Raw genomic sequence first — 25,476 nt, forward strand, 5'->3', positions numbered from 1 at the left:
AGGAAAGGCATTGAATTTTATGCTCTTTAACTAAAAATAAAGACCTGATATTTAGCTTATCTTTGCTGAAATCCCGCACTGTGAGGGCCCTGACAACTGCCAGCATCATCAGTGATTCATTATTATCTCACCATCATTCAGGCTACTTAATAGGATTTTCAGCCTCTTCATTTTTCATTGTTTTAGCTGATGATTTGGCTTCGGAATGCATACTTTCCTTTCTCTTTGTGTATAGAAGAGGCCAGAATCATTCTTATAGATTGTGTAGTGGAAGTAACATTCGAGCCGCTAGCCTGCCTTCTGGTGGCATTCTTTTGCTCTAGCTCCTTGGAGAAAGACAGCAAATGTACAGCATGACTATGGCTGATGAGCCTACCAAGAACGCATACATCCAAATGGACAACGTCCTTCAAGGTAGTCACCTTGAGAAGCAAAACACTTATTCTAGTGCTGTCATTGGCTCAACACCTTTTCAAGAATAGTCACTTCACGGGTTGTTGTCAGAGATGATTTGTAAGTCACCCAAATGAAAAAAAATCCTTGCATATATTTATCACTTATTTTCAGTGGAGCTCTCACAGCCTAAATATTGGTGGAGCTACAGTTTGTACCTCCGAAAATGAATTAGGTTTACGTTATCATGCGGATCTTCTCCTGTAGTTGAAGTACTCGTTAATTTTACTGCTAAAGAGATGTTAGCAATTAAATACCTTTAATTAATGAAAATCGGACAAAAGCAAAGTGCTGGTCTCTGTGTCTTCATAAAAATAGGGAAGGTTTTTGTAGGTCTCATCGTGAATTTTTTTTCTGTGGAAGGACCACAAATCTGAGCTCCTTGGGATCAAGTGTTCTGGTCCAGAGAAAATCATTAAAATAGTTCACTTTTAGAAAAATGAAAGGAGTAGGCATTTTGGGGGATGTTATAAAGATTATCTGAGATTGGAAAAAAAATACTCATAACCGGGAGCCAGTCCTACATGTAATAGCAAATTTCATGGTTGAAGATGCAACAGGATTGAGTACAATTAATAGTTCTGAAGCCGTCGTTGAGTTCTGGGGTAGGCCCTGAACACATAATTAGATTATTAAAAATGGCCTGTCTTAGGCCGACTATTACTAAATTGAAATCCAATTATGGCTTTATGATTTTGCTGAAAAATATTTAGCTGTTTTGCTCGAATCCTCGGAGAAGATCATTTCCTCTTTGCATCAGAGTTTGCGCATGTCACAATACATTTTCCAAACAAATCTGATCTCAATTATCTTGGAATCAATCTTACATTAGATAAAACATATTTTAATGAGTGTTTTTATGTGTGATATCATAATTGTGTCTCTCCATGCTTGAGGAATTAAAAGATGACGATAGAGGACTTTGCAGAATATCTTTTTAATGAGAGGTATGCATTTTTTAGAAATAACAAAATCGTGTCATCTTAATACACAGAAAGCCTTTGTGCTCAGATATGTGCCCGAGTGTACTGCAAGACAAACTTGGTTCAGCTTTCAGTAATTGGCATTGGAACTGTAATAAAGCAGTTGTTTGCAGAAAGATGGGCTCAGAAATTCCATGCACTCCTGCAGTGTGGATTTAAATGCTAAGTTAAATATTTATGAACCCGAGATTTTTATAATCGATCATTGTATGATTTATACACCATAATTATAATTAGGTTGAAAGAGATTTTAAAAAGCCAGTTTCCTGGTAGCCAAGGCCATTAAATAATGCGAAGCTGCCAAAACAAAAATTAGGTGGGAACCCAGCCACCGAGTTCTGAGCGCTTGTCCCCATTTTCATGTACAATGAGGCACGGCACCTCACGAGCCATCTCACCTGGGCAACCATTCCTGCATCACCTGCTATCATTTTTTCATGCCCGTATTTCAAACCTACTTGAACATAAACAAGAGAAAACTTCAGAGATCCACTGTATAACAAAAGGAAAAGGTGGAGGAGGTTGGAAAGGTTAATTAAAAATGTAATGATCCCATTTGCTGAGACAGCACTATTAATCATCTTGCAGCAGCAAGCATGTGACTCGCACACCACTTACAGGAGGCAACTGATTTTTTTAAGGTACGGACGGGGGTGGTGGACCCCAGGGTGCCCATTATGAAAATGGAAGCTCGAAAGAGTGAGCTTGGGGTGAGTGAGCATCGGGTGAGCGCATGACTTGTGGTTAACATTGGGCACAGTCTTCACCAGACAGAAGAGTTCTTTCCAAATTCACAGGTCTTCAGAAAAATTCAGTCACTGTGAACCCCAGAGAAAACTTGGGCATGGCTCGAGGTTCAGTGTAGTCGTGTAATGTAGGGAAAAAAAAAAAAAAAAAACCGAGTGAGGAGGAAATCTATCATTGTGTAATACAATATGCCTGGAACAGTGTATGAATGACAAAATGGGCTCCAAAGAGCCAACATGTGCGTTTTAAATGTAATTTTTAGCACCCCAGCTGGAAAAGGCCGAGCTCTTGAAGGATCAGTTGCAAGGGTCACAACCTGTGTGATGAGATTTGCCATCTGATGCACGTGGATATCAGAAGACCAGACTGCAAATGTAAGCTTCCAGAAAAGCTTGTTCTGCCCCTGTGAAGATCTTGAAGCTTTTGCCCATTTTTTTTTTTTTTATTTGCTGGAATAACACGTTAGAGGGATCCTATTAGAAGAAGAACACTAGTTACGTTAACATGATAATTAATCTAGTCAGAAAGAAAGAGGAAACCGGTTGTGAATTCACTTCTGCAGCCCAAAAAAGAAAGGCAGAAGGATTCCCAGAAATTGGCAGGCATTCATAAACAACATTCTCTCCCCACGCCTTGTGAACTCTCTGCTTAATAAACCACATCTTCATGCAGGCCTTGCAGATTTTAATATATTTACTGTTTTATTCCACCTCATAATCTATAGAAATGGATTTCTAGTTGTTTCCATCTGTATTTCATCCTGAATCATTTTGACTGGTTAGCTAGCTCCCGCATCTGCCAATAATGGTGGCATTTTCTAAGTGTAAATCTAAGTGTAAGTAATGAGGGGCTGTGGCCAGAGTGATAGCCTCTTTGATTAGGGACAGTGTGAGGATTGTACTTGGGATAAAGGCAGTTCCTTGCTCCAAAGGAATTTAGAATGTGAAAGCTTCTTCCGGTGCATAATTCATGCCTGACACCTCCACATCACCCCGTGTTGGAGGGATCTTTTACTTTTGCTCTGCCTGTAGGTCAGGGTTGGAAACTTTGGTCCATGTACTCTTTGAAACAGCAAATAGCCGAGAGGTTAGCGCTTTTGAGTGCTGGGATTTTTTTTTTTTTTTTTTTTTTTTTACATTCTGTCCCTGATCACCAAGTTTTATCCCAAATACTTGATGTCATAATCAGAAAAGGCATTTTTTTATCATAACCATCAAATCAAAGAACCTTGAGTCTTGAAGGGAACTTCGATATATCATCTGCCAAACAGGGAACCTGAGGTCCACTGGGGGAAAGCTGAATTTTATGAAGACACTTGGATAACTGGACCACATTTAAAATCCCTGACTCCTAATTAATTCATTGGGTTTTTTTCTGCAACACCTGACCCTTTTGTATTCCCTGGTATCTGGGAGCTGGCCCTCCCATTGCAATGCAGGTTCTACCTCCCCTGCCCAGGAAAGCAGGAAATAAGTCACACCAGATGTGATCACAGCCAAAGAGGCTTAGAATGATGACAGAGAAAAGCAGTACGTAACCTGCAAAGTAACAACATGGTTCTAGCCAACTTGGAAAGGAAAAGCCAGTTCGATGGCATCTCTAGAATACAGCGCTAGGCTGATGCTGGAGAGGGGCTCCTTAGCCTGCACAGCCCCCACACAGGCGTTCTCCCACAAGAAAAAAGGATTTCTAGTAAACAGTCTTCATTCTGAGAATATTTCCCATTCAGGCAGCATCCCAGACATTCTACCAAGTTAAAGAATGAATAACAGCAGATGGCAGGAGAGATTAGAGACGGAGGGGAGGAGGGGAAAGCGGCATTTTAGTGCCGAGCTCTGAAATGAGCTGTGGGGAGGATGGTGCTCAGAGTTATGGCAAAGCTGTCCGGAAGCCTTCTGGGCAGGCCAGGAGGCGCGTGCGCCCAAACCATAAAACACAGGCGTACTCCTGCTCCTCCATGCGCTGTGTGAGCTGATGGCCAACTGGGTGTGACTCAAGTGGCCTAAATGGAATCATTCTGCAGGTTCCTCCCTCTGCCCTCGAGTTATCAACATAGCATTTTTGTGCATGCCCTTGGGGGGGGCGCTGTCTATCAAATAGATATGGGTATCAGTCTTCTTACCAAGTGAAAACTCAAGTCTTATTTACGTGTCCTATGATTTCAGGAGTGTTTAACCAAGAAGGGAGGCTAAGGGGTGCTAAGGGGTGCTTTCCATATTCTGTGCATGTTAAAAAACTTTTAAAAAAATTTTATTGTTATGTTAATTACCATACATTACATTAAAATAAACTTTTTATACAATTAACCCATCTAGATTCTATCATTAAATTAGAATACAGTTGCTTTGTAAGCATCCATCTATCCATCCTTCTTTCCACCCATCAATTAATCTACGTTTTTAAAATGCAGATATCAATATACTTCCCCTACATGCTTTAGCATACCTGTTAATAACCTGTTTTTAATATTTGTTTAATTTTTATTCCTTTTAAGGTAAAATGTATATATGTACAAACCTTAGGTGTACCATTCTGTAGGTTTTGACTCAAACTTCTATCAGGATAGAAGTTACCATCACTCTAGAAAGTTCCGTCTTGCCCCTTCCCAGCCAATCCCCACCTCCAACCCCTAGAAGCAACCATTCCTCTGATGTTTTTCATCATAAATTGGGTTTATCTGTTCTAGAACTTCACATAGATAGAATCATTCAGTGTGTATTTTTTGTGTAAGACCTTTGTTTTTTCCTTCAGCGTAGTATTTTTGAGCTGTATCCCTGCTATTGTGTGTATCTGTAGTTCATGGGTTATTTCTGAGTGGTATTCCACTGCACGAATAGACCACAGCTTGTGTAGCCATTTCCCTGTTGATGGATATGTGAGCTGTTTTTCCAGTTTTTGGTTATTACCAATATAGCATAATCATACTCTTATCCAAGTCTTTTTATGGACATATATTCTCACGTCTCTTGAATAAATACCTAGAAGTGGAAATGCTGGGTTATAGGGTAGTGGTATGCTTACTTTTATTAAAAACCTGCCCAGTATTTCCCCAAATTGATTGGACCATTTTGCACTCCCACCAACAATGTATGAGATTCCAGGAGCTTGACATCTTTGAAAATATTTGGGGTTGTCAGACTCACTTTAACCTCCTAGCAGATCTCATTGTGGTTTTCATTTGCATTTATTTCCCTGATAACTAATGATGTTGAATGCTTTTCATGTGCTTCTTGGCCATTCATTTATCTTCTTTTGTGGAGTGTCTGCTCACGTATTTCGCTCATTTTTCAATTGGGTTGTCTTTTATTATTAAATTCTGGGTATTCTGCATATGTTTTAGATATGGATCCTTTGTCAGATATGTGTTTTGCAAATATTTTCTTCTAGTCTGTGATTTGTCTGTTCCTTTTCTTCATTTCTTATCGCTGTCTTTTGATGAGCTGAACTTTTAAATTTTGCTAAAATCTAACTTACCAATTTTCTTCTTTTATGTTATGGCTTTCTGTGGTCCTCTCTAAGAAACCTTTGCCTACTTCCAAGATTATTTTGTTTCCGTATAAAGAATTTGTGATTTTGGCTTTTAGGTTTAAGTCTATGATGCATCTTGTATTAATTTTTATATACGGTGTGAAGTAGAGGGTTTTGTTATTGTTTTTTACATTGATTTTCAGTTATTCTAATACTGTTTGTTGAAGAGAACTTCTCTGTTAGATATTTTCAAGTGACTTTGTCAAAAATCAAATAATTATAGATGTGAGGGTGTATTTAAGCCAAGTTCTGTTTTACGTTCCATTGTTTGACTTGTCTGTGCCTATGTTGTACCACAATGTCTTGCTAAGTACAGCTTTGTGGTAAATCTTGAGATGAGTATAAACTCCTTCAACTTTGTTGTTCTTCAAATTGCTTTGACTATGCTATGTCCTTTGCATTTCCAGAGAAATTTTAGAATCCCCTTGCCAATGTCAAAACATATTATGATTTGAGGATAACTGATATCTTAATGATATTGAGTTCTCTGATCCATGAACATGGTATGTATTTCCATTTATTTAGGTCTTCCTTAATTTTCTCATCAATACTTTCTAGTTTTTAGTGTAGCGATCTTGTATTGTGTTTTGTTAAATTCATTTTTAAGTGCTCCTTTTTTGGTTCTCTTAGAAATGGAATTATGTTTTTAAATTTTGTTTCCTAAAATTCTGCTAATAGTTTAAAAAAGTACAACTGATTATTGTATATAATTTTATATCTTTTGACTTTGATAAATACACTTATTGATTCTAGTAGTTGTTTTGTAAATTCTTTAGGATTTTCCAAGTCATCTGCAAATAGAAATGTCATCCTTTCCAATCTCTGTACCTTTTATTTCTTTTCATTGCTTTATTGCAATGGCTAGGATCTCTAGTACAATGTTGACTACAGGTGGTAAGAATGAATATCCTTCATTTGTTCCTGACTTTATGGGGGAAAAGTCAATATTTCACTATTAATATGATTTTTACTTGTAGGTTTTTTATAGATGCCCTTTATCAGATTAAGAAAGTTTTCTACTACTCTTAGATTGCTGAGCATTTTCTATTGTGGAAGGAGGGCTGAAATTTGTTGAAAGCTTTTTCTTTGTCCATTTAAATAATCATATGGTTTTCTTCCTGTTTGTTTACATGGTAAATTACATTAATTTTTAAATATTAAACCAGCCTTGCATTTTGGGATAAACCCAAGTTGGTCTTGGTACATTATCCTTTTGACGTATTGCTAAATGCTATCTACTGAACTTTTTGAATCTAGGTAAGGAATATTAGTCTGTAATTTTCCTCTTTTGTCTTCATCAGGTTCTGCTCTTTGGGTGAGACTGGCCTCACATATAAAGTTGGGAAAAGGGTCGTGAGAATATTTTGTGTGAATGAGAATCAGAAACAAAAAGCCAGTCACATATTGATCTGTGAGCTGGACATCAATTCCTGGGTTTGTTTTTTTTTTTTTTTTTGCTTCTCTGAATGTTCCAGGTTTGTGCATTCTGGAATTTGTCACAGGCTCTGAAATAATGGTAAAGAGATGGTGCTCTGGCAGGGTTATGTATTGATGAATACAGAATCAGCTGAAAGTGAGTTTGCTAAATGAAGTAAAATTTAAGCAATTGATTTGGACATAAAATGATGCTTTCTCTTCCCACTTTGTACAGAGATTTTCCTTTGAAATATTGCTTTTCTTTTTTATAACATTAAGAAGAAAAAACTAAGAGTGTATATAGTTTTACCAACTTTAAAAAGGAAGCTGACGTTATTATAATAAAGCAGGAATACACTGGGCCAATTTTTTTCTTTTAGTTTTCTTAAGATATAATTAACATACAGCTCTGTATAAGTTTGAAATGTATGGCATGGTGACTTGGCTTACGTATATTGCAAAATAATGGTCACAAGTTTAGTTAACATCTGCTACCTCATATAGATACACACACAAAAAAAGAAGAAAAATGTCTTTGTGTGTGTGATGAGAACTTTTAGGATTTACTTTCTTAGCAGTTTTCAAATATAACAGAGAACATTGTTAACTATAGTCATCATGTTGTACATGACATTTCCCATTATGTATTTATCTTACAACTGAGAGTTTGTACCTTTTGACTTACCTTCATTCAGTTCACACTCCCTTGCCTCTGGTAACTACAAAGCTGATCTTTTTTTTTTCTATGAGTTTAGTTTTTTTGGTGTTGTTGTGTATTGTATTGTTTTTTGTTTTTTATTTTAGATGCCACATAAAAGTGAGATCATACTGTATTTGTCTTTGTCTGACTTATTTTACTTAACGTGGCAGGACTTCCTTTTTTACAGCTGAATATTATTCCTTTGTGTGTATATACACCACGTCTTCTTTACCCATTCATCTATCGACAAATACTTAAGTTGTTTCAATGTATTGGCTATTATAAATAATGTTGCAATGAAAATGGGGGTTCAGATATCTCTTTGACATAATGATTTGGTTTCCTTCAGATGTATGCCTAGAAGTAGAGTTGCTGGATCACGTGATAGTTCTATTTTTAATTTTTTCAAGGAAACGCCACACTGTCTTTCATAATGGTTGTGCCAATTTATAATCCTACCTGCAGTGCCAGGGTTCTTTTCTCCACACCTTCACCAGCATTTGTTATTTCTTGTCTTGACATCAGCCATTCTAACAGGTGTACAGTGATACCTCACTGTGGTTTTGATATCCATTTCCTTAATAATTAGTGATGCTGAGCATCTTTTCAGGTACGTGTTGGCCATTGGAGTATCATCTTTGGCAAAATGTCTATTTAGGTTCTTTGCTCTTTTTAAATGGAACTATTATTATTATTATTATTATTATTATTTTGCTGCTGAGTTGTATGAGTTATTTATATATTTTGGATATTAACCCCTTATCAGATACATGATTTGCAAATATTTTCTCCCATTTCATAGCCTGCCTTTTCATGGTATTAATGGTTTCCTTTACTGTGCAGAAGCTTTTTAGTTTGATGTCATCCCATGTGTTCATTTTTGATGTTGTTGCTTGTATCATATCCAAAAATTCATTGCAAGACCCATGTCAAGGAGCTTCTCTCCAGACCAATTTTTTTTTAAACTTATATGGTATACAAACTACTTTAGGAGAGAAATTTATATTTCCTGGACCTCATGTGTTGAGTTTTATTATTTTTACTATAATTTTATTTGGCACTTATGAACATCGAACTATAAACTTTTATTTTGTAATTTTACACAACTATAAAAACAATATACACAAATTAAATATGAACAGAACTTTGTAAACAATGAAATACAAGTTAATAACATTAATGCAAGAGGTAATACCATTTTGCTGAAGCTAAATTGGTGCTTACAATTGGAATATACTCCTGTTTCAGCATGAGTTGTTTTGAATTGAGCAGACCTGTGTTACTGGGTGTGATGTGATGACTTAATTCTTCTGCCTTTTTCCTCCATTTGAACTTCTTTGAACTGTTTGTTCATATATCACTGGCTACGTCATTTAAGTATTAAGTGCACCTCTGAGCCTCTATTCTTTTCTTTTTAGCTAGAGCTCATAAAGCACCATTCAATACCAGGACAAGTGTAAATGCAGGCAGTAAAATTATGTACCAGTATCTAGCCTTCAGGGCCTAATCCAGATGATCCAGAATTTGATCATTGGTCATATTAATTTATTTTAGACTCTCATGAAAAATGGATAATTTAGAAATCTCCTGGGGAACTCTAGACCTTTGAGACTATAAATCAGGGTTGCGGCTGGGCCCAAGAGCACAATGTTAAAAGTCCCAAAAGAGGAAAAGACAGGAAGTGTTACCAAGGCCTGTAGATCCTGGTGATCCTGTCAGAGCACATGGTTAATATTTCATTTCTTGAGTCCGGAGGAGCTTGAGTGTGAAAACAGAGGAGCCAGAGAGAAGCTGGTCTGGGAAGGTCATGATGGAGAAAACGTACCAGGTGTGCTTGTTAAACCAGCAGGGATCTCTGTGCAGCCGTTGGGCCTCTTGTAATGCTCACCCAAGAAGGGCTGAGTGTCTTGTTTCTTGCCTTTCACATTAAATTGTTGGATTCAGATGTCATTGCAGAGACCTGAACCTGAGGCATAATAGGGTACTGCTCGTGGTGCCAGGGTATAATTTGGTGATTTCAGACTTTTGCATATTGGGCTTTCTTAAAGCAAGAAGCACCGTCAGTAAAACAGGGAGTCTTTTTCTTTCCCTGAAATGCAGACTTACTTTGTGTGCCCCTCACTGATTGATATTTAAGAAAAAAAACCAAAAACTGTAGTGAGAACATTTAACCTGAGATTTACTCTCTCAGCAGATTTTTAAGTGTACAATACAGCACCGCTGATGCTGGGTATGATGTTAGACAGCAGATTTCTAGAACTTACTCATCTTGCATCACTAAAACTTGATGCCCCCTGAATAGCAACTCCCCATGACCCTCTCCTCCAGCCCCGGGCTATTAGCATTGTGCTCTCTGTTTCTCTGAGCTTGAGTGTTTTAGGAACCTCCTGTAAGTGGAATCATACAGTAGTTGTCCTCTTGTGACTGGTTTATTTCATTTAGCATAATGTCCTCACGGTTCTCGCTGTTGTCACACCTATGGCGGGATTTCCTTCTTTGTTTAGGTTGAATAATAGTCCATGTGCCCTTTGGATGTACACTAAATGCACTACCCTGTCTTTCAGACCCACCCAACCCACTTGGACTCTGTCTCCACTCTTACCAGTTCTCCAGCCTCTTGTCATTTCCCAAATGCCTTCATGGCCCCCATTGACCGGGGCACAAAGAGAATGAAAGGGGGTTCCAGAACTGAAACAGAGGCCCGGGGCCTGAGCAGGAAATTCACGGAAGGGTGGGGGAGACAATTCCTACAATTGAGTGGGGTTGTCTGCTACTTCTTTGCTGGCTTCAGAGGGTCACTGCTACACCTAATGATCAATTTTCCATGGATCACCTTATAACCTGGCCCTGGAAGTTTTTTCCATCACTTCCCTCCCTGTGAAAACACCTGTGTCATGGTGTCAAGCTACATTTCCCTTGTCTACTCATCTTTTAACTTGTGGCATTGGGCCTGGTCCTGCCTGCCAGTCCGCCTGGCTACTGCAGTGGGCCCTGCCTCCCCTATGCTCTCTCTCCAGGCCACATAGTGGCCAACGTGGCAGTGGACAGCCCTGTTCTCTCTGAGCACGAGCCCTGTTCTCTCTGAGAGAGGGCTCAGGTAGAAGGCAACATATGTTTTGTGAGATCCCTGAGGCCTATGGTTTGTAAGCCTATTGAAATCCTATCCAGAATCCTAGCTGAATTTTTCTAGTTTGCAGCCTCAATACTCATAGATCCCACATTTTGTATGTGGCAAGTTAAGTGGTAATTGAGGTTTGCAAATTTTCATGTAATTTATTCTGGTTTTCTTCCAATGGCCTGTGAGCTAGAACTTAAACACAGCCTCGTTGTAGTTGCTTCTTCCTGTTTAGAGAGCTGGCATAATATTTTGTCTTCTAGGCTCAAATAACCATGTAATTACTCTGTAATCATATAGTAATTAGCATGTACTATATGCATTTATTACATAATTATATTCCTGGAGGATTGCATGGCAATTATACTTACATTCAGCATATCATTTTATATAATGTATAATGAACAAGTATATAATTTGTTGCTTTTTTCTTTTATTCTAATTTCAGTTTACCAACCAGGAGCTGGAAACTCGTTCTCCTGTTGCCTTGTGTATACGCAGTCAGGCAGGTGCCTGAGCTCCTTTGGCTCCTTGGGCTTCACTCGTCCTGCCTAATTATACGTCTAAGGGAGCGCTAGGGGCTTGTGGGCTGCCCTGGGCTCCCAGCCTTTGCACTCCTTACACTTTGTCCTTGTCAGGAACTCATTACCTGTGAGCTTCAAAACGCAGTGTTGATCCGAGCGCCCAGCGTCGCCGGGGAGATGGCAGGACCTGTTAGAACAGCGCGCACGTGAGCAGCCGGGCGCCCCGCCCTGCGGTCACGCCTGCCTTTCTTTCCTCTGCAGTGGAGCACGTTCCCAAGGGAAACAACTGCCTGGACGCCGCCAAGGCCTGTAACCTCGACGACACGTGCAAGAAGTACAGGTCCGCGTACATCACCCCTTGCACCACCAGCATGTCCAGCGAGGTCTGCAACCGGCGCAAGTGCCACAAGGCCCTGCGGCAGTTCTTCGACAAGGTTCCGGCCAAGCACAGCTACGGGATGCTCTTCTGCTCCTGCCGGGACATCGCGTGCACCGAGCGGAGGCGGCAGACCATTGTGCCCGTGTGCTCCTACGAGGAGAGGGAGAAGCCCAACTGCCTGAATTTGCAGGACTCCTGCAAGACGAATTACATCTGCAGGTAGGCGGGCGCCGGCAGCTGCGCGGTGATGAGTGAGCTGGCCAGGAGAAGCTTTGCGGCTGCTTCAGGGGCCGAGCTCCCGGTTTCTGTGTTTCTACTGGGCGGGTGGGGGTGCGGAGGCCGAGGGAAGGGCAGGTGGTGGAGCCCACTGGCCAGGAACTGACTTCTGCCCTCGGCCTCCAGGGCTCTTCCGAAGCTGGTCAGGCTCTTGTGCAGAGGAAGGTTCCTGTCTTTAACCCAGGGGACACTGTGAAAAGTGCTTAGTAAGCACAGAGGGTCACCTGAGGCCAGGTGAGCGTGAAGGCTGGTGCCCACTCAGCAAGCTCTGAGCTGCTGCCAGGGATCTCAGGGGGTTAACTCGGGGAGGTGGGGGGCTGCAGATAGAGAGACTCTTGACTGTCGAGGTCTGAAGTCTGGGAGAGACCAGTGAGAGAGACTGAGCTGTGTCCAGCCCCGAAGAGAACTTCCAGAATGCTGGGGTTTGTTCCAGGCTATTCAGTCCTGCAAGTGGTTAAGGCAAGTGGGCACCTCCCGCTCAGCTATGCTTCTGGATCTTAGCCTCCAGCAGAAACCCTGCTAAGCTTGGCCCTGTTGTTGAAAACAGTGGCTTCCTTTGCCTTTTAGGCCATTTTTTAAAATTTATTTTAATGTTTGAAGGAATCCATGAACACATTCTCTGTGGGTTTTTTTTTTGTAAGGAATATAGAATTAGGTAGCTGCCCCCTTCACTCTGTACCCACTTGTCCCCAACTCTCACTGTCAATAATTTGATGTATGTCCTTCTAAAACATGGGGTTGGATTCAGCTGCTGATGGAAGCAAGCAGATTCTGACAAGCAGAGTCTTTGCAGCCTGAGGCAATGAGCATGCTGCTTTCAGATAAGCAGGCTGGATCCCGGGCTGGAGGTTTAGATGGGGCATCATTTTGACAACACCTGTATTTTGTCCCCCGGGGAGGCTTTGGATGCCATCTCTGACAAAATCCTATGCGCTCAGTGAATGTTCACAGGTGGACAAGTAGATGAGGGTGTGACTATGTGCTTGTTTGCTTATAAGCTCCCCATTTCTAAAGAACAGAGAGCAAGCGGGGGGGATGTCAAATTTTGAAGGTTCTGGTGAGGTGCGTTTCTGGTCAGTTTAAGTTTTACTCTGATAGAATGGCATCACATTCTTTCCTGAAACTAGTTCTAATAGGGACCAAAGAAAACTAAAAGTCCTCATTATCTGTAGAACCTTCTCGTGCTGAAGATTTTTCTGAAGGTAATGCCCCTCTGTTTTTTTTTTTTTTTAAGTTCCCAGCAGGTTACTTGCTACATGAGAAAGAATATAGATGAGCAGTCGTGTCCTGGGAGGGGAGGAGTCAGGTGTCCTGCAGTGCAGTTTCTGCAAGGACTCTCTCACTCCTAGACCTCTGTTCTATTGAGACCTTCTTAGTTATGGGCCAGAAGCAGGGGCTGCTTGCTGGAAGGATGAGGCAGGCCCTCCACCCAGCAATAACCTGTCAATCAGCCAGAGACTAAAAGAACCCCCTGCTGGAGATGAATGTGGCTGAGGAGCAGGACACGGGGAAGAAGCATAGGAGCAGGTTGGGAGGGAGCAGAGATTCTGAACAGCTCTCCTGTGAAGACCCCTGGATTTGAAACTCAGGTTCCTGGTGCCCCTTTAGTCTTTGAGCAGAAGAGATCACTCTTCTAGGAGCAGGACTGTGTTTCTAGGCTCTTTCTTGGCTTAAAGCCAGACAGATGCAGCTCCTTCCTGTCTTTATGGTAGATGTTGTCCTCTTTACAGATGGGTCCAAGCCAGGCGGCCTCAAGACAGGGAGCTGTATGGGGAATGGAGCGGTGGGTGAGCCCAATGAGCAGTGGCCGGGAGGTGGGAGAGGTGATGGAGCCTCTCCCTTCTCTTCTCATGAGGTTGGTCTTGCACACGAGCCCCAGAGGAGGTCTGAGATGGCTCCGGTACAGGCTGAAAGCCGACCATGAGCAGTTCATCGGCATTACCTCAAAATAGAGAATCCTTCGGGCATCTGGGTGGCTCAGTCGGTTAAGCGTTCCACTCTTTGATTTCAGCCCAGGTCATATCTCAGGGTTGTTGGATCGAGCCCAGTGTCCGGCTCTGCACTCAGCCTGGAGTCTGCTGGAGATGTTCTCTCTCCCTCTGCCTCTCCCCCTGCTCTCAAATAAATAAATAAATAAGTAAAGTCTTTTTAGAGAATCCTTGGAGGGTTGGTGTGAATTAGCTAAGTCAGATTGCTTTTTTGCTGAGCTGCAGTGAGAAATACCTGGGAGTTTGGGAAGTTGGGTGTTCTGGGGGAGATGGCAGAAGGAACGTGCAGATGACAGGGTGATTTGGGTGCTGCTTGGGGCTCAGACTGACCTGCTAGGAAGACTCCAGGAATTATTTGTGTTGAGACAGCCTCAGCGGCAGAGAGTGGCCTCAGCTGATGGGGCAGAAGTGTCCTGGGGGAGCAGCAGAGCAGTCCTGCCCGATGACGCTGCGTGTTCACACCAAGGTGGGGATGTAGTGACCACAGCTACCACGAGGCGGAGTGCAGGTGGGCATGACTAGAAAGCTGTTTGGAAACCCAGATTCTACACCACCCAGGGGCGCTACCAAGTGACATTTGTGTCAGTGGGATTGACGGGTTTTATACCCTGTCTTGAGACTTCCCTGGGAAGGTGAATCAGCACCTTCCCCAGTTGCACCCATCGGTAAGTGATTTAGCCCATAATTTCTTTCCAGACCCAGGACTTATTACTCATGATTACCTCCTCCCTGTCAGTTGTGGTAAATGTAATTTAAGCTGCTGGGTAGGCTAGGGGTGTTTTCTTCCATCAGGTTTTATTAATCTTCCCTTTTATTCCATGCCTCCTCCATCTATCCTGGGGAGGTCCTTGTAGTGCCTGCGGTCCCCAGCAGCAGCTGGTACTCCCCGGTGCTGGGGCTTCTGTGGGGTTTCACATGACAGGTGCCCCCACGCTTACCCACCCAGAGACAGGGAGGCGTCGAGGAGAGGACGACTTAAGGCCTCATTTGAGTATTCCAAAAGGGAAGGGACAGCAAGAGGTAACATTGCTTCCTAAAAACAGTTTTCTTTGAAAGTTCACACTCTCAAATGCTCCATTTCCATCTCGGCATCAGCAACTATCAAAGAGCTGCCCCAGCTCATTAAAACTCCCCTGTACCTGTTCGTTTCCCATTCGGTGCACACGGGTTCCTCCATCAGGGTCCAGCAGTGCCTCTGTGCAAAACCTGTCCCTCTCCTGCCTTGTGCCTTCACACAGAAGAGATGCAATGTTAGCCTTCCCTTTTGACTTTGTTTTCTTTTCTCCTTTCCCTTTTAGAGAAGCTGACTGGTTCCTTTCCTCTTGGGTGGTTGGGGCCTCCAAGCTTGTCTACAGAATAGCAAACGCAGAGGTATTTTGAGGAGGATGTGAAGAAATTTAAAAGGCACACATTCTTCCCCTGAAGCACAGCGTGTCCCTTGCCGATTGTCCCTCTGGTTGCTTTCCTTAGTGCCTGGAAGGACGTCAGGGCTGGGTTTGACCATAAAGGAGGCATAGTCCTTTATTCCTGCTGCAAGTTGTTATAGATGCATAATTTAAACCTCTGCCTTACCTCCTTTCCCCCAGACTCTGATAATCCAAAATAAACTCAGCACTTGTGCACTGGCTCAGGGTGCTCAAGTATGTTCATATCTCCTTTATTTTTCTAATTGAAAAAGACACCTCAGCTCTGCTTTATTACCAAGAGGTCTAGCATCTTTCACTGGAACATGCTCCCTTCTGTTCTCATCAAAGAGTGACAGAGTTCTACTCCAAAACCCTTTCTGCTTCCCATGCCAGGCAAAGAGAGAGCATGTGGCTAGAACCAGCTCACCTGCCTGTGGCTTTAGGTGCTGCCTCATGGTTGTCACTGTTGAGAACAACCCAGAGGATGCTTGGTGCTGCATCCTTGGGCACCAGGTAACTTCATTCATACTCAGTCCATAGCCTCTGTTTTCCCAAAGCATGGCATGTTGCCCTGGGGGTGGGGCCCTAAGACGGTCCGGCCAGAGCCAGCCCACCAACTAAGACATCCCCTTAACTGGCAGTACATTCCCAAGTGGATGTTGCAATGTTGCATTTCCCTCCTTCCCTCCCTCCCTCCCTCCCTCCCTCCCTTCCTTCCTCCTTTTAAAAAATTTTATTACTGTTAGAGCATTTGTCATGCCATCTACCCTCTGAACAGATCTTTGCACGATGCAGTGTTGTCATCTGTAGGCACCATGTTGTACAGCTTCTCCAGAACTCATTTGTCTTGGATAACTGAAGTTTGTATACACTGATTAGCAGCTCCCTGCTTCCCCTCCCCCAGCTCTCAGCAACTGTAATATATTCTTTGCTTCCATGGGTTGGATGATTTTAGATACCTCGTGTAAGTGAGATCATGCAGTGTTTGTCCTTCTGTGACTGGCTTACTTCACTTAGCATAAATTCCTCCAGATTCATCTCTGTTGTCTCCTACTGTGGAAGTTCCTTCTTTTTAAGGTGAAACAGTGCTTGGTCCGGGATATCTCATTCCTTCTGGAAAGATTCTGATAATGCTAAACCTCAAAAGAGAAGGTATCAGGGTCTCTGTGCCCTCTATACCCCATCCCCTCGCTCGTCCTGGTGCCTTGGCTCTGTGTCCCCCATAGTTTCCAGGAATGGTGGTTTTGGGCAGGTCACCAGGTATATGATTCTGCCTTTTCCCAGGGACTGAGGATGCTACAATTGTGTCCTAGAGACCTGGATTTTGTTGTGTTTAGTTTTGTTTGTTAGCAGAACCAGCAAGGTCTCTCTGATAGAGCTCCAGAAGAATAGCATATGCAAAATCCTGCCCTAGCCAGCACCACTTTCCACCCTGGGGCTGAAGCTGTTATACTTAGAGGAAATGTGTTGTTGTTAATTTATTAACTGGACAGTTGAGAAACACATCACAAAACCATCCAGCAGATTTCTGCTCCAGGAACTTAACTTGGTCCGATGGGTGTTAGTGCACCTTTAAGAGGCGAGGAGCATTTCATTTGCCTGGAGTCAGATCCCCTCTGCACAGTAAGCTATAGATCTTAGAGATCGAGGACACCCTCCACAGCTTGGGCTGCATTCCTGAGTTGAAAACTGGGTTCTGTATTACTGTATCTGGGCTTGTCTCGACCTGCGGCAAACACAGGAGAAAATGGCTCAGAGGATAATTAATGCCTAAAACTAGATGGGTAGATTAATTTGGCACTTAATTTTATTTTACGCTGATTCATTCACAAATGGAAATCAGCAATTAGACAATGCAAACTTCTGAACCATGGAAAGAAAGGTTCGGGAATATGAGAAAATACAAGTAAAGCATTTTCCAGTTCATTTGAGCAGTTTTTATTTCAAATGATTACATGGGTGTCTTTAGCAATGCATCCACAGTGCCGAACGGCTAGGTTTTTGATGTGTCACCCAGACTGTGTGTTGGAAACCACCCCCCCCCGCACTCTTGAGGGGGGAGTTCCTGTGTGTGTGCAACGGATTCATCAGGATCCTGAGAGAAGAGCAAGGCTGTCCTCCGACCTCTGCCGCTGCCTTCTTTGAGTTCAGCAGGTGGGAGGAGCATGCTTCTTGTCGGGTCCTCCAGCCCCCCAACCTCCCCCCGCAGCCTGTGCACCGAGGAGGCAGGCGGCCAGTCCACACCAGCAAAGCAGTGTCAGAGTTCGCCATCGTCCTGCCTCACAGGGGTAACCCGAGCCATGAATCAGGCGGCAGCCCCTACAACTTGCTCTATCTTGTCACCTCGTATCTCTTTCCTTATCTCTCCTTTGGCAGAAGTGGGTGTGGAGCCATTTGTCTGCGGCTGCTGGAGCCTGTCACTAAAAAACTGCCTGTCTAGATTTACACTACATCCTGTCTGTCTCCTGCCCTCCCCTTCCCTGAGCCTGCCCAGAGCTCGGAGTCTCTGCCTCACCTTCTTAGCCCCTTCCTTCACCTGCCCACGTCCTCACCAGCATCACTTTTGCCACTCTTGGCCCCAAGACAGACAGAATCAGAGACTCCTTTCTTTGTATTTGCACGTTCTGTCAGTTACTCGATCCGTATGGACAGATGGAGTCTTGGCCCCAGAACCGTGGTTTGCTGTCTTAGAGGATGAGGGTGGGTGGAAGAGGGATGGAATTGAGTCTGCCCAGGAAGCCCAAAGAGAGAGCCCCATGTTTCTTTGGGGGGCGGGGTGTCATAGCAGAAGGTCTCAGCAGCCAAGGGCCTCGGTGAGTGAGAAGCAGGGAGAGTCCGGCAGAAGGAAGGCTCTCGGTTTGGGGAGGTTGCAGTGGTGGGGGTGGGAGGTAGTGGCCTAAAGACTGTCCTGGAGGGAGAAAGATCCGTGCGATGTGAAGATCGGGAGCCTCCAGTGCCATGTTGAAGTATTGACTTTGTCCATTGAAGTTTTATGAAGGAACATAACGAGCTGGGCCTCCGAGGGCTCCCGGGTGGCAGAGTGGAGGGCGATCAGCTTGGGAAGAGTCCAGGAGGCAGGAGGGAGGTTCTTACGGTGGACCAGGATGAGAGGTGACCGGGAGAAGAGGGTGATAGTTGGGAAGCTCGAGGCACCATGGAAGGGAGAACTTGAGGGTTTACTGAGAGCACCTGGCATAGACAGAGGCTAATGTGGGCCTCTCCAGCCTGGTGACCAGGCAGATGATGGCGTCAGTAGCCAGGATGGGGTGCAGGAGAAGGAGGGATGGACTCGTCTCTTGGGTTGGAGGCGGGGGAAGAGGACCATGAATTGTTTGGACCATGCTGTGTCGGAGGGGTGTGTTCTTCGGGACTCTTTTAGTCCATGAGAGAAACTTAGCTTAAGCAGCTAGGGCAGGAGAGGCGAGTTGTATTGACTCAGGACTGGGGAGGCAGGGTAATTGGACGTGGCCAGGATGGCGGGCACAGTGTCATTGGAGCTACACTGTCACCTCGCAGCTCCCTCTGCTCGCTTCCTTCTCATCCTGTTCCTCAGTGAGTGCTGCCTCCGCAGCTGCAACGGACATGTCCTGTCACCTCATAATCAAAGACAGACTCTTCCCCACTGTAACCTGTGAGAAAAATCCTGGGCAAGGACTCTGATTGGCCTTGGTTGTGGCATGTGCCCGTCCCTGGACGAGCCGCCGAGGCGAGAGGGAATGTATCCTTTGGCTTAGTCGAAGCCAGGGTCGGCAGAGTCCACTACCAGAGTCAAGGAAGGAGCGCTGGGCTCAGAAGAACAAGACGGAGTGTGCGGTGCACGGGGATGTCCGTGTTCCACATGGAGATGGAAGGCTTGTGCAGAGAGGTGCTCAGAGGTAAAGGCACAGTCCTTCCAGTGGCCCCAAATCTCCACAGGAACTGCCCCTCTGCCTTACCTGTCTGGCCTCTGCTCCAGCCATGCTGCCTGGACTATCTCGGCTTCAGCCACGCTGGTCCCCTTGCTTTTCCTTGAATGTATCAGACATGTCCCCCCACCCAGGGCTTTCTTGGCTCTAGCTGTTCCCTCCACTAGAACCACTCTTTCCCCAGATGCTCCCAAAATCCCACACCTCCAAGTCTTCTTTTAATCTCATTTTAATCTTCAATCTCATTTTAATGAGGCTCACACTGGCCCCTTATTTAATGCTGCATGTCCCTGCACATTCCCAATCCCCTTATCTTGCTCTCATTCTTTTTCAAAGTACCGATCACCTTCTAACACTCTATGTGATTTACTTACTTGTTTTGATTATTGTATGCCTCTTTTCTTCACTGGAATATAAGTTCCATAGTTGGGATATATCTCTGATACATCCTAAGTGCCTAAAATTGTGCCCAGGACAATATCCCGTGCTTACTAAATATTTGCTGGACGAGTAAATGAATGAATACATTTAAAACATGAATGGATCTCAGAGAACAGGCTGGGGGTAGATTTTAGAATCATCAAACATAGAGGTTGTTGAAGATAACATCATAGGATTTATTCCTCAGGGGAAGGGGATAGGAAGAGAAATAGGCCAAAGACTGAACCTTGAGAATACCAGGTTTATGATAAACATGTCTAAAGAGGCCTTAGAGAGGTAGGAAGTTAGAGAGTTGGAAAACCGAAGACCTCCACAAAGCTGAGGGAGAATAGAATTTTAGGAAGAAAAGTGTGGTGAGCATGGGTGTCAGTTACTCAGAGGGAAAAGGAGTAGAATTCAGAGTGACACTGGTTTTAGCACATAGGAAATCTATCCATCCACACAACCACCCACCTATCCATCCATGTATGCATCTACTCACCTGTCTGTCCATCTACCCACCTATCTGTCCATCCATCCATTTATCCACCCACCCACCCACCCTTCCATCCACCCATCATCCATGCACCCCATCTGTCCATCCATCCGTCCACCCACCTACCCATCCATCCATTCGTGCATCTACCCATCTACCCATAGGTGTCTCTCCACCCATCCACTCACCTGTCTGACCATCCATCCATCCACACACCCATCCATGCATCCTCCAGCATGTCTGTCCATCCATCCATCTGTCCATCAATCCATCCATCCATCTGTCCAGCCAGCCAGCCAGCCAGCCAGCCAGCCAGCCAGCAGGCCTTCAGTTATTGTGCCAGGAGTAAAGATCCAGCTTCTCATCTACCATGCAGAGAGGAAGGCAGGCGCGCGCGCGCACACACACACACACACACACACACACACACACACACAGTCATTACAGCCTGGTTCTGTGGTCAGGAGGGTACAAAGTGCTAGGGGAGAACAGAGGTGAGAACAGCCAACCTGGCATGGTGGGTCAGCATGGCTTCCCGGAGAAGCTACCATCTGAGCTGGGCTGGAAGGATGAGCAGCCTGGGAGAGAGGAGCTCGGTTGTCATGGGACAAAGACCCAGGCTGTGAGGAAGGCATGGGATGTAAACAACAACCTCTTCACCAGGCTTCTATGATGAGCAGCACTGGGCACACTGCACAAGTGTGGTCTCTAATCAGCTCAGCTGCCCTGCACAAGGACAGCCAGTGGAGCGATGAGCCCAGGGTTTGCCCAGCTCCCACAGGGAGGAGGTGGGGGTCAACCAGGTCTTGCTAACTCTGAAACCTGGTTTCTGTCATTTTTTTCCCCAAATGATTGTCTTTCATGACAAGAATACAATGTTCTCACACTGTTCAGCCTTACTGTCTTTAGTTCCAGACAGGCAGAATGATCATCCCGGCCGGCCTTTGAATCCAGACGCACTTTATGGCTCAGTAACTAAGACAGCACCAGTTTTAAAGACAGTTTTCGCAGACAGTTAGGACATAATGTCCATCAGAGCCTCTTAGCATCATTTTAAAAAAAATCTACTCAGGTAACACATGCTCATTAAGTTCTTACTTTATCTAATTTCCTTTTGAGCACTCATTGCTTATTACAAAGTGGTTTCTTTGTGACAGCTTACTGATTACAAGAGTCGTTTCTACAAATAAGAAAAAATCCTCTTGCACCGCACTGGTTTATTCTGATTATTATTATTATTATTATTATTATTATTATTATTAACTCATTCAGTCGGGGCACATTTATTGAGCACAGTCTATTTGACCTCAGGGGTTCTAGACATGTAAGTCATGTGCCCGTCTCCCAGCAGCTCCTGCTTACCTGTTTGGACTCCCTAACTCCCTGCCAACTGTCATGGGAGTTCAGGGTCCTTGACCCTCTACCTACCCCACGGCAGCAGAAATCAGGGACCTGGCCATGTATCTCATGGGAGATGAATTCTTTGCTGTCACGGAGTGACAACAAACTCTAAATAATCCACGGTTATGTCACCAGGTTGGGGTCATCCAGGTGTTTGCCTTCCTACCTTCTCCTTGCCCTGTGGCCATGTCATTAATCAGAGGAAAACCTGGGAAATCTTGGGAATTGCATCTTGACCGCAGCATGGGTAAAGAGGAGGGGGGGTAGATGAGAGATGTGGACTCATTCCTAGAAGTGCTGAAGTGAGGGTCCCAAGATGGCAGACCACCTTGTCTAAGACTGCCGGCAGCTGAGAGAACCCCAACTGATCCCCTCTGCTCCTCTGTATAGCTTGCTCCTCTTCAGAGGGGACCCTTCTGCTCTGCCCAGCAGCCATGTCACATACTAAGACCCATGAAGTTCGCCAGCAAGTAAGCTGGCTTCCTCCTCAAGCCAATGTAATCCCAACCACATAGAGTCTTTGATGTCTTTTTGTTTTTAATTCCAAAGGAAGGGGTTGCTTCCATTTCATACAGTTTCTTTTGCAAATGAGTTTTATCCACCGGGCAAAAAATGGAAAAAGGGGGGACCTCAGCATTCCTGGGGGTGCTGCCCTCTCATCCAGATCAATAGTTTTTTGGGGGTCAGTGGCATCTCATGCTGACCAGCATGCTGAACCCATAAGCTGAGACTGTTCCCTCTCTGTCCTTGCCCTCCACAGGAGACCAAGATTCCTTTTAGTCATGCACAGTTTGCAGTTGACAGAAGTACCCATAGCCCATGACCCAGAGCAGTCTCATTTTTGTGGGAGGAAATCTGCCCCCTCAGTTGTGAGGTGGCTATTGGGTAGGGGTCAGGCGAGGGTCTCACAGCCAGGCTTGGAGACCTGCTCCACCCAGGAGACCCCAGACCCCCACTCAGGCATTTCCCTAAATTAGGTATCCTGCAGTCACCTTGGCATTTACATTTCTATGGAGTTTTTCCAATTCAGTGAATGGGAAATTGCTCTGTAATTTCCAAAAGCAATTAATTATGCAGAAAATCTTGCATCCAAGGAAAACAAGAATTTAAAAGAACCATCAATGTGAAAAGTACCACTCCAGGCTGGAGTTGAGACTTTTTTTCTCCTTCCCCTGTGGTTGTCAGTGTCATGGGTGAGTGAGGTGGACCTAGGCGGGCATCCTGGTTCTGCTGGTTGGAGGAAGCGGGCAGCTGGAAGCCTCAGTCTGGCATTTGTAAAGGAAGGTGGGGATTCCATCCTCCCAGGGCAGCTCTAGGGACGAAAGGAGATATCTATGCAAATGTATCAGCACGGTGCGTGCCACCTAACACCGCAAACACTCAATAAATATGTCCCTCACTCTTTCCGTAAGCTGTTATCATAGAGGACAAAGAAGCTTAAATCCCAAATGTAACATACCCCTCCCCCCAATAGCAGGCAGAGACCTTTAAAGTAGGCTTGGTGGGTGGAGGGGGTAGATTCTTACTGCTTTACACTTCTGTGCACCACAGCGTTAAGCAGCGCATGGAAATGTCAACGCCGTTATGAGAGATGATGTTGCTAAGCTTTCCACGTCACCATCTTTCCAGTGTTGCACCGCTAGGGAAAAGTGGGGGGCAGAGGCGGGGGCGGACAAAGTCCAGAGGTGTTTGGAGCATGTGTCATCTCAAGAATATTCCTGTCCCGAAGAGACAACTACTGACATACAAAGATAACCCAGTGAGACACGAACGGAGGTGGCCACGAGACCGTTGGGCCTGAAGTGCTAGATTCACTATTGTTGAGACTGAATGGGCAGTGGGGGGACTCCTGGCAACCTCTTGGGGCACGTGCTGCTTCAGTGACCCAGAGTAGCCGTGAATAAAGGGTTCTTAGAGGTGCGTGGGTCTGAGTCAGTGATGTGAGCGACGCAGCAAAGGGCAGTGACTGACTCAATACCACTGAGACTGATCAGTGCTGGTTCTGTGCTCTGAATCATCCCGTCAGCCCCTTAGGAAGCAAGCCACAACTGGGGGCAGAGTGGCTCGTTGTGCAGGACTCAGGAGCCCAGAGTCTGCACAGCCAGGGACAGCGTGACAGGAATGTGCAGATGACGGTGATGGTGATGAGGGGGATGATGAGGAGAACAACATTTGTGTGACATTTACTGTGTGCCAGGGACTGTGCCGAGCCCTTCACCGCACCCACCCCCCGAAGCGGGGCTGTCACTAGCCCCGGTCTCATGGATGAGGAGATTGCCCAGATGGAGCCAGTGATGAGAGCCGGGAGGGCCTGTGGGCAACAGCGCCACAGTTCTGTATGCACTGTGCTGCCCGCCTCTGGGGCGAAGTGTGTGCCTCTTGCAAATCGCGCACAGAATTTTTTTCTAAGACGCTCAGCGCGTGTGGAGTTGGGTACCTGAGGGGACACTCTTTTCACAGTTGAATCCTCTCAAGACAAAAATTTCAAACTAGAGACCTTTGGATCTCGTCAAGATAGGGCTTAAGTGCCCCTCAACAAACATATTTCACTTATTGTTAAAACAGTGGTTTTCTAGCTTTTTGGTTTCGGGACTCCTTTATGCTCTTAAAATTACTGAGAATCCCAAGGGGTCTTGTTTGGGGGGGGGGAGAGGATAAGTCTATTGATACTATATTGAGAGTCAAAGCTGAAGAAAGGTTTACATATTTAGTACTTCATTTAAAAATAACATCAAGAAAAAGAAAATAACACCAAGAAGCCCAGTACATGTTACTCAAAATAACAGAACATATTTTTATTGAAAATCACTGTATTTACAAAAACAAAAAATGTAAGGCAAAGTATGGCACTGTTTTATACTTTTCCAATCTAGTGATTTCCTGCAAGACACCTGGGGTCTTATATCTGCTTAGGCGTTCAGTTTGTTACAGGATCCCCCATCGTGTGGCTTCTGGAAAAACCGGGTTCTCTCCTGAGAACATGGGAGACAGAAAAGTAAATAAGAACTTAGTATGGATAGGAAAACAGCTTTGACCTCATGGGCCCTAAAAGGCTGAGATTGCCAGGGTCCCTGGGCCTCACTTTGACAACTGCTGTCCTAGAAGGACCAGAATAATCTTGGGCTAGAAGACGTGTGTGTGCACAGACATTCCCACAGCATCCTTGAACTAAGACATTCTGAGCGTGTACCCAACCCGTTCAGCTCCAGCAGGTCAGAATGGTGAGAGGCTGGGGGTGGGGTGAGTGGGAGCCGAGTGCCAGAGCCCTTCTAGGTGGAAATTATACTGATCCCCGCAAAACTGCTGACTCTCATCAGCCATCACTCTGGGGCTGGCATGCCTAGCCCTCCTGGGTCTCTTGCCCCGAGAGATGCCCTTCTGATGGGCAGCACCTTCACAGACAGCCCTCCCTTCTCTGTTCTAGCATGCCAGAGGAGCTCAGTGTCACGTTCTGCTCAGTCAGGCAGAACTCTAGGCTGACATGTAAAATCCGTCTGTGTCCAAAAGACTCAGTGGTACCTTTCTCTTAGGTAGGCGCTCATGCCACAGGTAAACCTCTGCTCCTTGGCATGCTGGGTGGGGTGATACACCTTGATGTGATCATTTGCCATGGCGAGAGCTACAGGATTTTAGTGACATTGGACCTGAGAAAACCCTTAGAGTTACAAATGGCAGGAACCTGGAAGTTTGAGGGTTTTTTTGTGAGCACGCAACAGTTGAAATTCTTACCGGAGAGTTG

General features: G+C 44.8%; 1 protein-coding gene across 2 annotated transcripts in view; it reads left to right on the forward strand.

Annotated features, from left to right (window-relative positions):
- The window catches only part of GFRA1 (GDNF family receptor alpha 1), a 209,341-nt gene that overhangs the window by 127,172 nt on the left and 56,693 nt on the right, over window positions 1-25,476 (forward strand). For both annotated transcript variants that reach the window (XM_028121774.2, XM_028121776.2), the window contains one exon: window positions 11,728-12,064. In XM_028121774.2, the coding sequence (XP_027977575.1) occupies window positions 11,728-12,064 (337 nt within the window). The remainder of the gene's footprint in view (window positions 1-11,727; window positions 12,065-25,476) is intronic.

The sequence above is a fragment of the Eumetopias jubatus genome, unplaced genomic scaffold (assembly GCF_037043125.1).
Source record: "Eumetopias jubatus isolate StellerSeaLion01/CBP00866 unplaced genomic scaffold, mEumJub1_p1.0 scaffold_17, whole genome shotgun sequence".
Lineage (NCBI taxonomy): Eukaryota > Metazoa > Chordata > Mammalia > Carnivora > Otariidae > Eumetopias > Eumetopias jubatus.